Here is an 11,734-nt window from a genome sequence, read left to right as displayed (position 1 = left end):
CAAGCCTGGAAGTACCCACTAGACTCACTGCATGCATGGGCACAGACGGGTGGAGGGTGGGGGGGGGGGGGGGGATTAAATAGCAGTACAGATAGAGAGATCAAAAGGGAAAAAATAAGAGAAAAAAGAGACTCACAAAGGAGAGAGGGGAAATACTGGCAAGAGATGAAGACAGGTTTCAGCTGGAAAATATAGCATCAATACCTAATCAATCACTGTTTTTATGTCGTTCCCCCCCCCCCCCCCCCCCCCCCCCAAACCCCCACCCTTGCTCTCTCTCTGCTGTGCATGCGGCCAAAGTGCTGCAACGATCCGAGCTGTTTCCCTCCGATGAGAGACAACATGTCAGCGTTCTCAGGAAACCCGGGGAGCCGCTCCAGCCCCACTAATTCATCATAAACATAAAACCAAACAGAAATAGCTCTCAGGCTCCCCTGGCTCTCATTTTGCCAAGGGGGCTTTTAGTGGACGGAAAAAAAAAGAACTGTGGGAGGTATAGGAGGAAAGGTGAGCAAGACGGACAGGTTCCTATTTAGGCACAATGCAGTAAAGCACCCCATACACACGCTTAACCCCCCTCCATGCAACATTTAACCTCCCCGGACCCCTGACAGGTAAGAATACCGGGGATGGCTCGTGTAACACAGGTGGAATCAGTTTCTCTGCCTGGAGCTAGGAACATGGTGGCAGTTAACATATATACAGATGTGCACATAGGAGCATACATGTAATCATAAACATTCCCGTAACACATACATTTAATACAAACAGCTATGGCGGAAGCTTATGGGGATAAAACAGAAAGCACTGTGAACTTTACAAGGCATCAACATACTACAGTAGGCGTGTTTCTGTACACATAAGCAGATATGCTATGACTGTGAGCTCAGGGCGGGGAGCCCCTTGTATCTATGGAAGGATAAGAGCCCTATCAGGGTGGCCAGTCCACTCAGAGACACCGTTTAAATGCATGACCCGGGTTCAAGCACCATGTTGTCCTGCACACACTCAGTGGAGATTTCCCCTTGTGCAAGTCAGTGCAACAGAAGTTGGAAAGGCTCAGCGCTCTGCAGGTGGACAATCCATCAGTCCGCAAACAGGAACAGTTGAGCAACCAAAACAGATTAGGGAATAATAAACATTTTCTGATGGGGATCACTTCACTTTTAGTGGAGCAATGATAAGCATCTCACGATCACACTCGGCGGTATCCCCCCCTGGTGTTAAAAACCGACTCGGTGACATAAAATGTGTGTGCAGCTCCTGATGAAGAGGCCGATAGGACTCGGGTGGTTTACTGGCTCCTGTCTTTTTGAAAGATACGGTGCTGATGAAGTGTTTCATCAGCAAACTGTGCCATGAACTCCCGGGTTATCAAACTATAGCAGCTGTATATACCTCATTCTGTTCTTCCTCCCACCCCCAACCGAGCACCACCAGCCCATCCCATCCTACATCCGCCTTGTCCCCCTTTATCCTCCATCTTAGGGAGGGGGGGCACTCACCTTAGCTGAAATCGGATTGACCCCTGAGATACCCCTGTCCTGTTATTGGTCTATAAAAAAAGAAAAGAAAAAGCTTCTCACTTTCCAACAATCAATGTGATAATTTGTTAAGAATTTTCTTTTTCTAAGCTTTTTCGAAGATGTGCTTGAACTAGAACAAATTTCAAAACACACTCAACGATGTGTGGCTGAATGACTAAATGTGGACCTCATTGAATTGGGAAGTGAGCACGGATGATGGACATATCATTGGCTCCTCTGTGTAAACTGTGGCCCCTTTATGGCCCCCGAACATAGAAAAAACGTAGCTCCACCGCCGCCTCCAGCCACGTCCATACTACCGAACTATTTCCTACACCCGTATCTGCCAAGCCAACATCATCACCCACTTCTCCCAACTCGCCCGTTCACAATTCCCCTCTGATTCGGTCCGTCACTGCCGAGGAAGATACTGGAAATCTCGAAGAAAACAAAGTGGAGCAGACGTCCGAAAAGCGTGAGCCAAAAACAAACAGAGCCAGGCCAAACTGATGGAGAATATCTGACTGATGATGTAGCTTACTGTAGCTTAGCCCTAGCTGTGGGCTGGGAAAAAGCCCCATTAGCAGAGACCAGAGCAGCAGGACTGGATGCAGATGTGCTTGGCAGAGGCCGATCAGAAGCACGTTGATTGATTATGATCACTTGCACTGCATCGCTTTGCACAGCGGGGCCGATGATCATGAGAGAGGGGAGCGCGTTCATATGTTGTGGAAATTACCTGTCAGCTCTCGGGTTACACTCAGAGAGAGTGTGTGAAAGAGTGACACAGAGACAAAGAAGGAGAGAGGGAGGACTGCTGGAAATGATCAGGAGCAGTAAAGTGGAGAAAAACAACGAGCTGTTTTTATATCGGCGTCATGTCTTGTGGTTGGACTCGGACCTTTCAGCATTAAATTTAAAACGACTTGAAAAATAATGTTTAAAGAGGTGTTTCCAAGACACGAGACTGAAGAATGGAGGAGGGAGAAGACACAGGTGGGTATAGAAGAAAAAAAAAGACAGAGAATTTCCATTACTCAGACTGATCGGATAAGTGTGGTCATGTGTTTAATGGACCAACATTTTTTCAGAAGGTTCAGATTTAAGGTTTTAAGACTCTGTCTGTGTTAGCTTCGAGGCCATGAAACAAGATTTGTCATATTTTGTTTGTGACGCTCATAGTATGAAGAAGAGTGCAGGCACTGAGCGGAGCACATGCTGATCCTCCGCCAAGACCAAACAGTCGCCTTAAATTCAATCAAGCTGCACCACATTTCACACACTTGTGGAAATCAGTCCCTGAAATGTGCCAGATGATTTTCATCAAGATCCATGAATTATTCCCCCGTGGAAACAGTGAAAGTGATGAAACACACTCTGTCTCGCAATGTTAAAGAAAGTGATTAAATGATTTCTGGATCCCCCCCCCCTACCCCATGATCCAGATCTGCACCAAAATTGAATGTGTTTTTTCCTGACCCATAGAACCTATTCCATTGAACTCCGTCCTGCGTATTTTGTGTAACCTTGCTTAAACGTAAAGAATTACTAACCAACCAACAAACAAACACAGAAGGGTTCAAACATACACTCTTTGGTGGAAGTAATAAAGGACATTTTCAAAAACAGAACCTCTGTTCAGGCACTCCAGATAATGAAAGTTACTGACAAGTAGGTATTGAATTTTCCAGGCGTAATCCATTTAAGCAACAGAATCCATATTGAACTTGGCCTGGTGAAGGTCATGTTTTCTCATTGCATGTATTTGTTTGTTTGTGGTAAGGATTACTCAGAAATCTCACAACCAATTTGCATGAAGTTTTGTGGCAGGGTGGGACGTGACCAAAGAAACCACCCATTACTTTTTGGTCTGGTTGCAGATCCGGGGGGAATCCAATAATTTGTTTTACTTTCTTTAACAAAGCAAGATGAGGCCTATTTTTAAACACTTTTGTTTATTTCTCAGAGAAGTATTAATAGGATTAATGGATCCAGATGAAAACAATTAGACATGTCGAAGGGACTCCTTTATGAGTGTGTGCAATTTTGTGCAAATATAAATACAAATCTGGATCTTGTTAATTTAAATATGGTTCTATAGGGGGACTGTTGGCCCTTCGTGGAAAGGTCTACTAAGTGCAAGTCAGCACTTGTATTTGAGGTGGCCATACAAATCTCAGATACATATATCTGAAACCACATGAGAGAAAAAGAATCTGGTGAGAAAACATTTTTATTGTAATTACGGTGAGCCCATCGTTTGAACGCTGATCTAACGCAGCAGGTTGTGACCCTTCAAAATAATGAACACAGAAAATGGTGGTCCATTAAGTTCAAGTGGCCGCTGATTTGTTGCGACATCTCCTTCTCTCCACAAGCATCTATCCATCTGCCTGATGGCAGAGCTCCAGCAGAGGCTTAAAGGGGGGGGGGGGGGGGACAAGAGCAGCTCGAGTGGGAGAGGCGAGTCGATAGGCGATGAGGGTCACGGGGGGGAAAGAGCATGCGGCTCCATCTACAATGGTGTGAGGTAAGATGAGGTAAACAGTCCAAATGGAATGAGCTGATGAGAAAAAGCTGCCCTGAAGGACGAATCTCTTACAGAGAGGGCAACAAAATAGACTGATACTAAATTAAATAGAGCTGAAGACCTTTTACAAGCCAGCTCCGTCTCTGTAGAGTGAGTAACTGACATGAATGGAGAGGGAGTACAGTGATCCACGCCAACTGGCAGCAGCCAAGGTACACATATCGTAATTCCCTGCACATTTCACACACTCCACACCGAGTGATTGTGTGTGATTGGTGATTTCCTGGGGACAACGTCATCTAAAAATGGCTAAAATGGGGGAAGAAAGTGACGATCAATTCTGTTCAAGAACGAATCCTCTGCTCGATATGCAAATGCTCGAACAGAGCAGACCAGCCTGTAACTTTCCCACACAACTGGACACATGGTAAATTGGCCAGTGCCACTACAATGAGATGTGCCCCTGTGACTGCCGACCCTGCTGGGATTATTTATACAACGTCAGTGAACAGGAGGTCACCGCTGAATGATGTGCCATTATAACATCTAACTGCTGCCCCCCCTCCTGCGTCTGCTGGCTCAGAGGACCACTTTTTCCTCAATTGGACTGTGTGGTCTGGGTAAAATATATAGCAGAAAATAACAAACACTATTACAGGTGGAATAAATGGGTTGGTTTTATGCTACATTAGGATGATTTAAACAAAGAGCGAAGCTGGACTCGTTCACTATGACGTAGAAACATGTGGCCAAGAGATTGTTCCTAGAAATCACATTAAAATAATAATTTGTTTAATATTCTGAATCATTTGGAGAAAAAAAATTGCATTCCTCTGAGATTCTAGCAACCCTAATTTCCCTGCTGCTTATTTCTGAGTGCAGTAAAAACATGCTCACATGGTGATCCAGACTGGTTACATTATTCTACATTTAGTGGTCGGAATGAGCACACATGCGTGCAGCTGTGCACTCTGTGCTCCAAGTCGGTTGGTAGCAGTTTCAGGAAGAGGTGTTGCCCTCTACTGATGAAATGTGAAAACAGCAGCCTGTCCTCCAGTGTTCTGAGACACTGATGGAGTGTGTAATTGTAAAACCAACACAAGGCTCAGAGAGGTTTTTCTTATTCGCAGCAAAATAATCTTTATCCCGAGCTGGAGGCCCGAGTGGAGTCTTTTTTTAAGCACAAGCAAAGACTGAAGATTTATTTCAAAGGATCTTGGCAGTAAGAAGCTGATGCTTTACGCTGGACTAATACACTTAGTTACACTAAATTTAAACTAATGCAATGTAATACAATAGGGCTTTAATAAATCCTATTTTCCTAAAGGTTAAAAAGTACAGTAAAGTTTTAGTTGATAATTTTGGAAAATATAGTTAACCCTATTAATCGGTGTGGTATTATAAGTTTTGTTTTCAATATTGAGCCCACTTAAAACACAGGCCAGTTAAATCAACACTTCTGAACATTTACACCTTCATTCATTTGCAACAAATAAACCGACAGCTTATTGTCTTTATTTGAGAAACATCTCAAATCCAATCTTCTGTCCGAAAAGAGTCGATGTAAGATAGATAACTTCTTTATTGATCATATTTACGTTATACAGTATATAATTCCAAACCTCCAGATGATACATGAGAAAGACAATCTTTTCATATCACACAGTAAGAGCTGTTGCCTGGTTACAGTTATACCTAATATGATCCACACTGAAAAAAAAAACATGAAGCATAAAAGCTCAACTTTGACAGAAGTTGCTTGATGTAACTCTCCTCCTCTGACGCTACAATGTGAATTAAAGAAGCCACAACACCAGCACAAGCACAGTTAAATGATGTCAACCTACAGACAGTACAGTGCAGTACAGTATATAAGACTTGATTTGACTAAATTACAGAAATGAAGTTCAGGCGTTCAGCGAACATTGCGCTTTTTTTAAACGGCTGAAACTTTGTCTTGAGTTGTAAAATAAATAATGATCCACATTGACGGTCATTTCAAAGACCATCGTCTCATGATATTTCTGACAGCATCATGGGTCAGGACACAGATTTTCAACTCTATGAATGTAATGACCTCGGGAAATATAATCCATCCACCATAAAAATGATGAAATTCTATCCATAGTTAACAGTTTAGAAGAAGCCGAGTGAGTTTGTACAGTAAAGTGAAGTTAGCAGCGTGAAGAGGGAAAAGGGGAAAACCGTTGTGAGGTCAGAGATAAGCTACGGAAATAGACAATCATGGATATCCTTCTCTTGTACTGTACACCTGTCCCTCAAGTCCACACCTGTTCAAGCTCACACCTCTGAAGTAAGTGCGAGTGTGTGTGTGTGGAATCCTCGCTGGTGGTTTAGCGCTCTGATGTGAGCTGCCCTTTACTCTGGATGCCCCTCATGACAGACTGGACCACGTCTGAAGTGGTGCCCTGTCCCCCGATATCAGCCGTGTGCAACTGCAGGAAAAATAAAAAAGTATTTAAGTATTTTAACACATTACCAGATGCCATTAAAATGTAACAGTGGAACGAGTCTCCTGACACATTTTGTATTTGTATTGGGGCTTTTTGTGTAAAGTTTGTAAGCAGTAAACAGTTGCATACTGAATAGCACTTAGAACGTATAACTCTGCTCCCTATACTAGCCATTTTTTCCCATCAAGAACCATTATTCATTTTTTGAAGAATCAAAGAGTTTTTTTTTTTAAATCCTAGGTTCGCCTCTGATCTGGATCCAGGCCCACATTAAATGGATCTTTTCCTGACCCATATCACATCTTTCCACCAAATTTCATGGTAATTTCTCCAGTAGTGTTTACGTAATCCTGCTAACTAACAGACAAACAAACAAATAAACAAATAAACAAACAAAGGCAGACAAAAACAATAAGAAGCTCGTAAGAAGCTTTGTGACAATCAAAGGACACAATGCTGCTTTGTGTCAATGTAGTGTGATGCCCTCTAGGAAGCGCGCCAGACCGGCCACCTGAGCCTCTAGACAACAACTCTACAAGACTTATGGCAGCCGGTGAGACCGTTTAGGGGAAGGACCTGTCAGTTGTGAAAAACTTACCCTGGTTTCGTTCATGGTAGTGAGGACTGCATTCCGGATTGAACTCGCATGATCGTGAAGCCTGGAGACATTAGAAAGAATTCTTTACATTGCTGGAAGAGCACACACAAAGATCACAATGCAGGATTGTTTGTGTATCTTGTGTCTGTAAAAGCTCACTTAAGGTGGTCCAGCATCATGCAGCTGGCTAGCAGCATGGCAGTGGGGTTTGCAATGTTCTTGTTTGCAATACTCTTCCCAGTATTCCTTGTGGCCTGAGAGATAAAGGAAAAATAAGACAAAGAAAGCAACGGAACTCTGAGTTGCACTTTATCAAAGAGATGATATTAAAGCCAGGAGCTGGTCAACACTCACCGTTTCAAACACGGCATAGTCACGGCCAAAATTGGCTCCAGGCACAAGGCCGGGCCCTCCCACCAGGCCTGCACACACATTGCTCACAACGTTCCCGTACAGATTGGGCATCACCATCACGTCAAACTGCTCGGGCTTGGACACCAGCTGCAAAAAACAAACACAGTGGCGGATAAGTCATTTTGATTCAGCAGCACCGACAAACACTCCTTGGCTTTATCAAAATGTTATCGACCATGACCTGCATGGTGGTGTTGTCCACAATCATGGCGTCAAATTTGATGTCTGGGTAACCAGAGGCCACTTCTCTGCAGCACTGCAGGAACAAGCCATCACCGAGCTTCCTATTGGGAGGAGAGAGGCAGAAAACTATAAATGTCCAGCATGAAGAAACTTACAATATGAGTGAGGCCAAACAGCTCCGCTAGGATGAACTTGCCAAAGAGTCACTCACATGATGTTGGCCTTATGTACGGCGGTGACCCTACGGCGGCCCTTCTCTCTGGCCAGGCTGAAGGCATACTCTGCGATCCGGAGGGAATTGTTCCTGGTGATGATCTTAAGACACTCCACGACACCAGTGACGCTCTGAAAGACGACAGAGAGGAGAATAACAAATAAATGACAGTTAAAGCTTCAGTATTATGACAGATGAGACAACAATAGACCAGAGTGAGTAAATCAATGATGCAAGAGTCCATATACAATATAACTGAATACTGAACACTTTAGCAAGGGAATTTGGCTGGATTTCTTTTCCGATTAAATGTCATTTTTTGATTTGAATGATCCAATATTGATTCGATAAATGGGTACATCTGTGTTAATTGGTGTCTGTTGTCACTTGTTTTGAGTTGTTCAGTTGTGGGCAACATGTTGTGTAAAATGTCCTTGTGGAATTTGAGTTATTACAATCTCAACAAAAGTGTTATTTTAGGTAAAAAATCTAACAGAAATAATAACTGGCGATACGACTGAATATCAACAGTCATTTCAGATACACCACAGTTTCCATGACTCTTGTGCCTCTGGTTGTTGTGACTTAGCTGACTTCGGTTATCTCCTAACAATCTATAAATCACATCTACAAGAGGGATAGCCTGAAAAAAAGCCTCTGTTTGTGTTTGTTTAGGAGATATTATCTCTGGATATGAGTTTTGTGGAGCCCTTGAAGTGAAGTAATTACTGTGTCGGTTCTAATTTAATCAGAGTGTCCCTGGCGGGGAGCTAACACTAGCTAACAGTGAGGACTTTAATGGAGGGAAGTGCCAACATGTGTTTTTAGCAAGCGAAAGAACTGATTGCGGTTCAGTTTTGTCTGACCTCGTGCTCCAGACTGCTATATTCTCCCTCCGTGTTCTCCCTGATGATCATGATGTCAATGTTCTTGTGGCGGGTCTGGACTCCGGGGAGGGACTGGCAGTGCATCACATTGGCATACAAGTCTAAACTTGTGCTGTTGATGGACATGGAACAAAACAGCAAGGAGAAAGGGGGGGGAAACCATAGGTCAACTGACAGAACCAAGCTCTGGAAGAAAAATGACCCATGTCACAAAAGAGCCTTTATAAAGAGATCTGAATTATTTTTTTTTTAAATCTTACCGAAGGAGATTATTCCTGGATTTGACAGATGGCGGCATGGTATGTTTGGTTTCTATGTTACCTTTAAGAAGAGTTAGAAAGGTCACAGTTAATATAGACAATGTGCCTCTCACAGCTGTTCTTGGCTTTTCATGTGTTCATGCTCTGCCTAAAACATAAGCAAATGTTCCAAAATTGTTTATAATGTGAAAATTTGGACTTCTTACCTTTGAGGGCAACTCCATTACGGCGGATGGCAGTAATGGCATTATTGATATCCTCCTCACTCTCCAAGGCAGAGTTGACATGGACCACCTCAAAGTCCACTGGCACACAGCTGAACCTACAGCAGGATTTTAAAAAAAATATGATGAGGTCATCGTCGGCCGTCTGGAGTCAACACATGTGAATAAGGTCTTGTTGAAGTCTAACCAACCTGAAAACCTCTCTGACATGATTGAGCAGCTCAGGACCAATGCCGTCTCCGGGAATGAGGGTCACAGTGTGTCTGCCTCCGTACTTTGCAGGAGGCGGCTGTGACATTTGAATTCCACGTGTTATTAATTGCATTATTAACTTAAAGAACAGCAGATACATAAGGATGAATGAGTCCCAGATTGAGATCCCATGCAAGCCAAAGTGATTAACATTATGAAATGTTATGTTAGAGCACTGTACAAAGGGTGTGAGGCACGTTCAATGTTTGGATTTTTCTACATTATTGAATTGAATCAAGCAGACGTCTAATCAATGACCCCAGGTTTATTCTGCAGCATGACAGTGACCCCTTAGTGCGACAAGGAACTATCTTCAGCAACAAGAAGATTAAGAAGTCCTACAACAGATGGTTTGATCCCTGCAGAGGTCAAATCTGGGATTACATGAAATACTAGAAGACACTGAGACAAACTAAAATTCACAGAAGAACTGAGGCAAATTCTCTAAGATGCATGGAACAACAACAAAGTGTGCACGAGTCAACTGTACCTGGAATTTGTGCTACTTAAAAAGGCGAAGGGTGGCCCCACCAACAAATGATTTGATTTAAGCAGTTTTCTTTTCTGAACTCCTCACATTGACGGAGGGTTGAGGGCCTCAAACACTCTGCACAGTACTGTTCATCAATGCTTAAAGTAATCCCTCTAGCTGATGTGTTAGTATGACCCAGCCCTGGTGTTATTGAGGCAGAACATGTTGGTTCTTGTACAGTATGAGGAGTGATGTGGCTCATTAGATTACGGAGTGATCTAGGTAAGCACATCAGAGTTAGCTACTTACAATGTTATCTCCCTGTCGTTGGAGATGGACATCAAGAAAAGCAGAAGGACAAGTCAGTTTGACAGCAGCGTAGACAAACACGTTAAAACCAAAGAGCAGCAAACGCAGAGGAATCACGCCCACTTTTCCCAAAAGAGGGTGAAATAAAAACCCGATACACAGCACTCCCACTTTATACAACACAGATATGATAAGTACCCAGCCACAGTGATTTGTATACAGCGTCATTAGTTTTGTTAAATCAACCCAAGAATCACATTTACTCATCCCGAGGGGCCTGAAACCCCCAGAGAGACATCTGATCCACTCACTGGGAGCATGGTCCGATTCCTGCGACTTGTCACAGTGGGTCCAAATACCTGAAACACAAATGGAAGCGAGAAGGATTCAAGATCATTCGTGACTAACTTTATACATACAGGTTAGGTCCGATTTAAAGTCTGGGTAACTGAAGGGAATCTAAAAGAGGTGTTAGAGGTCTGCCAGCTCAATCCTACTGTTTATACCCCCCACCCCTGTGACCTTGTGTTTAGGAACCATTAACGACTTCAAATTAGAGCCACACAACAACAAACATGTCCGACATGACGTAAACAACACACCCCCTCTTACTTTGACCGTATTTCCGAGGCGACCGCCCCAGAAAGGAGAAATCATTCGGGACACTGACAGCACTGCACCGTGAGACGCCATCTTGGTTCTGCAGCAGTAGTAGTCGCGCTCGCCGGGAGGAAGTACTTCCCTCTCGCGATAGTTTTTTTTGTTCGTTTATTTATGACATGAGACGATGTTGACAACCGGAAGATGAAAAGTTGAGATTTAACGCATATTTGATTAAAGATTGAAAACAAATAATGGCTGTGATTAATGTTGCGTTCACGTCCTGGCGTTTATTTTGAGCAGGCGAGTAGAAAAAAAGAATGAGACACACCAGACTCTAATCTGTATTCCTGGAGATATCAAGAATTTCTCTTAGTGATTATAATCAATACTGAGATAAAATCACTACGTTGATGACGTAGTACGTGGTGACGTTCAAAGCCTCGCGTGTTGTAATTTTTAAATAAAAATGAAAACAATTTCCATATTTTACGTTTTAAATGCCATCCCTAGTAAAGCCCAGACACATCACAACCCTGTGCCCATTTTGTTTCCACTTTCCCTTTATGACCCAGCCATTGTATCATAAAGACAGACACCATATTAATGAGATCATAATGTATGTACTGGCATCACAATATAAATAAATTAAGCTGGTGCTGTTTAAATGTTGCCAATAATACAGCTGGAATTAATGTGGCAAAATCTTCATTTTTTTATTTGCAATCTTTAATATTGTTTTTTCTAAGTATTATTGACATGTACCACATACATTACACATACATTTATTG

At 42.9% G+C, this 11,734-nt stretch overlaps 1 protein-coding gene across 2 annotated transcripts; it reads right to left on the bottom strand.

The window, feature by feature from the left end:
• Positions 1-5,620: 5,620 nt before the first annotated feature.
• On the bottom strand, positions 5,621-11,099 carry idh3g (isocitrate dehydrogenase (NAD(+)) 3 non-catalytic subunit gamma). Of its 2 annotated transcripts, none has more exons than XM_053425436.1 (12): positions 10,956-11,099; positions 10,655-10,702; positions 9,502-9,599; positions 9,293-9,408; positions 9,087-9,147; positions 8,806-8,938; positions 7,937-8,070; positions 7,724-7,826; positions 7,483-7,629; positions 7,288-7,382; positions 7,129-7,189; positions 5,621-6,512 (listed from the first exon to the last, which is right to left on the bottom strand). In XM_053425436.1, exons 1-12 carry the CDS (start codon positions 11,034-11,036, stop codon positions 6,411-6,413), a joined length of 1,179 nt encoding a protein of 392 aa, XP_053281411.1. In that variant the 5' UTR covers positions 11,037-11,099; the 3' UTR covers positions 5,621-6,410. The 2 variants fall into 2 exon arrangements, with proteins under 2 accessions (XP_053281411.1, XP_053281412.1); XM_053425437.1 differs by having other exon boundaries at positions 10,946-11,041.
• Between the last annotated feature and the right edge of the window lie 635 nt (positions 11,100-11,734).

This window comes from Pleuronectes platessa, chromosome 6, assembly GCF_947347685.1.
Source record: "Pleuronectes platessa chromosome 6, fPlePla1.1, whole genome shotgun sequence".
In the NCBI taxonomy this organism is placed as follows: domain Eukaryota; kingdom Metazoa; phylum Chordata; class Actinopteri; order Pleuronectiformes; family Pleuronectidae; genus Pleuronectes; species Pleuronectes platessa.
The sequence above is the reverse complement of the archived record's forward strand: the minus strand, read 5'-3'. Positions and strand labels throughout refer to the sequence as shown.

What these genes read in the sequence shown, in the direction of transcription:
- idh3g (XM_053425436.1), bottom strand. Translation starts at nt 11,036, where the DNA reads ATGGCGTCTCACGGTGCAGTGCTGTCAGTGTCCCGAATGATTTCTCCT. An exon ending in GGAATCGGACCATGCTCCCA is followed by an intron (nt 9,600 to 10,654) that starts GTGAGTGGATCA and finishes CAAATGTCACAG; the next exon opens with CCGCCTCCTGCAAAGTACGG. An exon ending in ATGATGCTGGACCACCTTAA is followed by an intron (nt 7,190 to 7,287) that starts GTGAGCTTTTAC and finishes TAATGTCTCCAG; the next exon opens with GCTTCACGATCATGCGAGTT.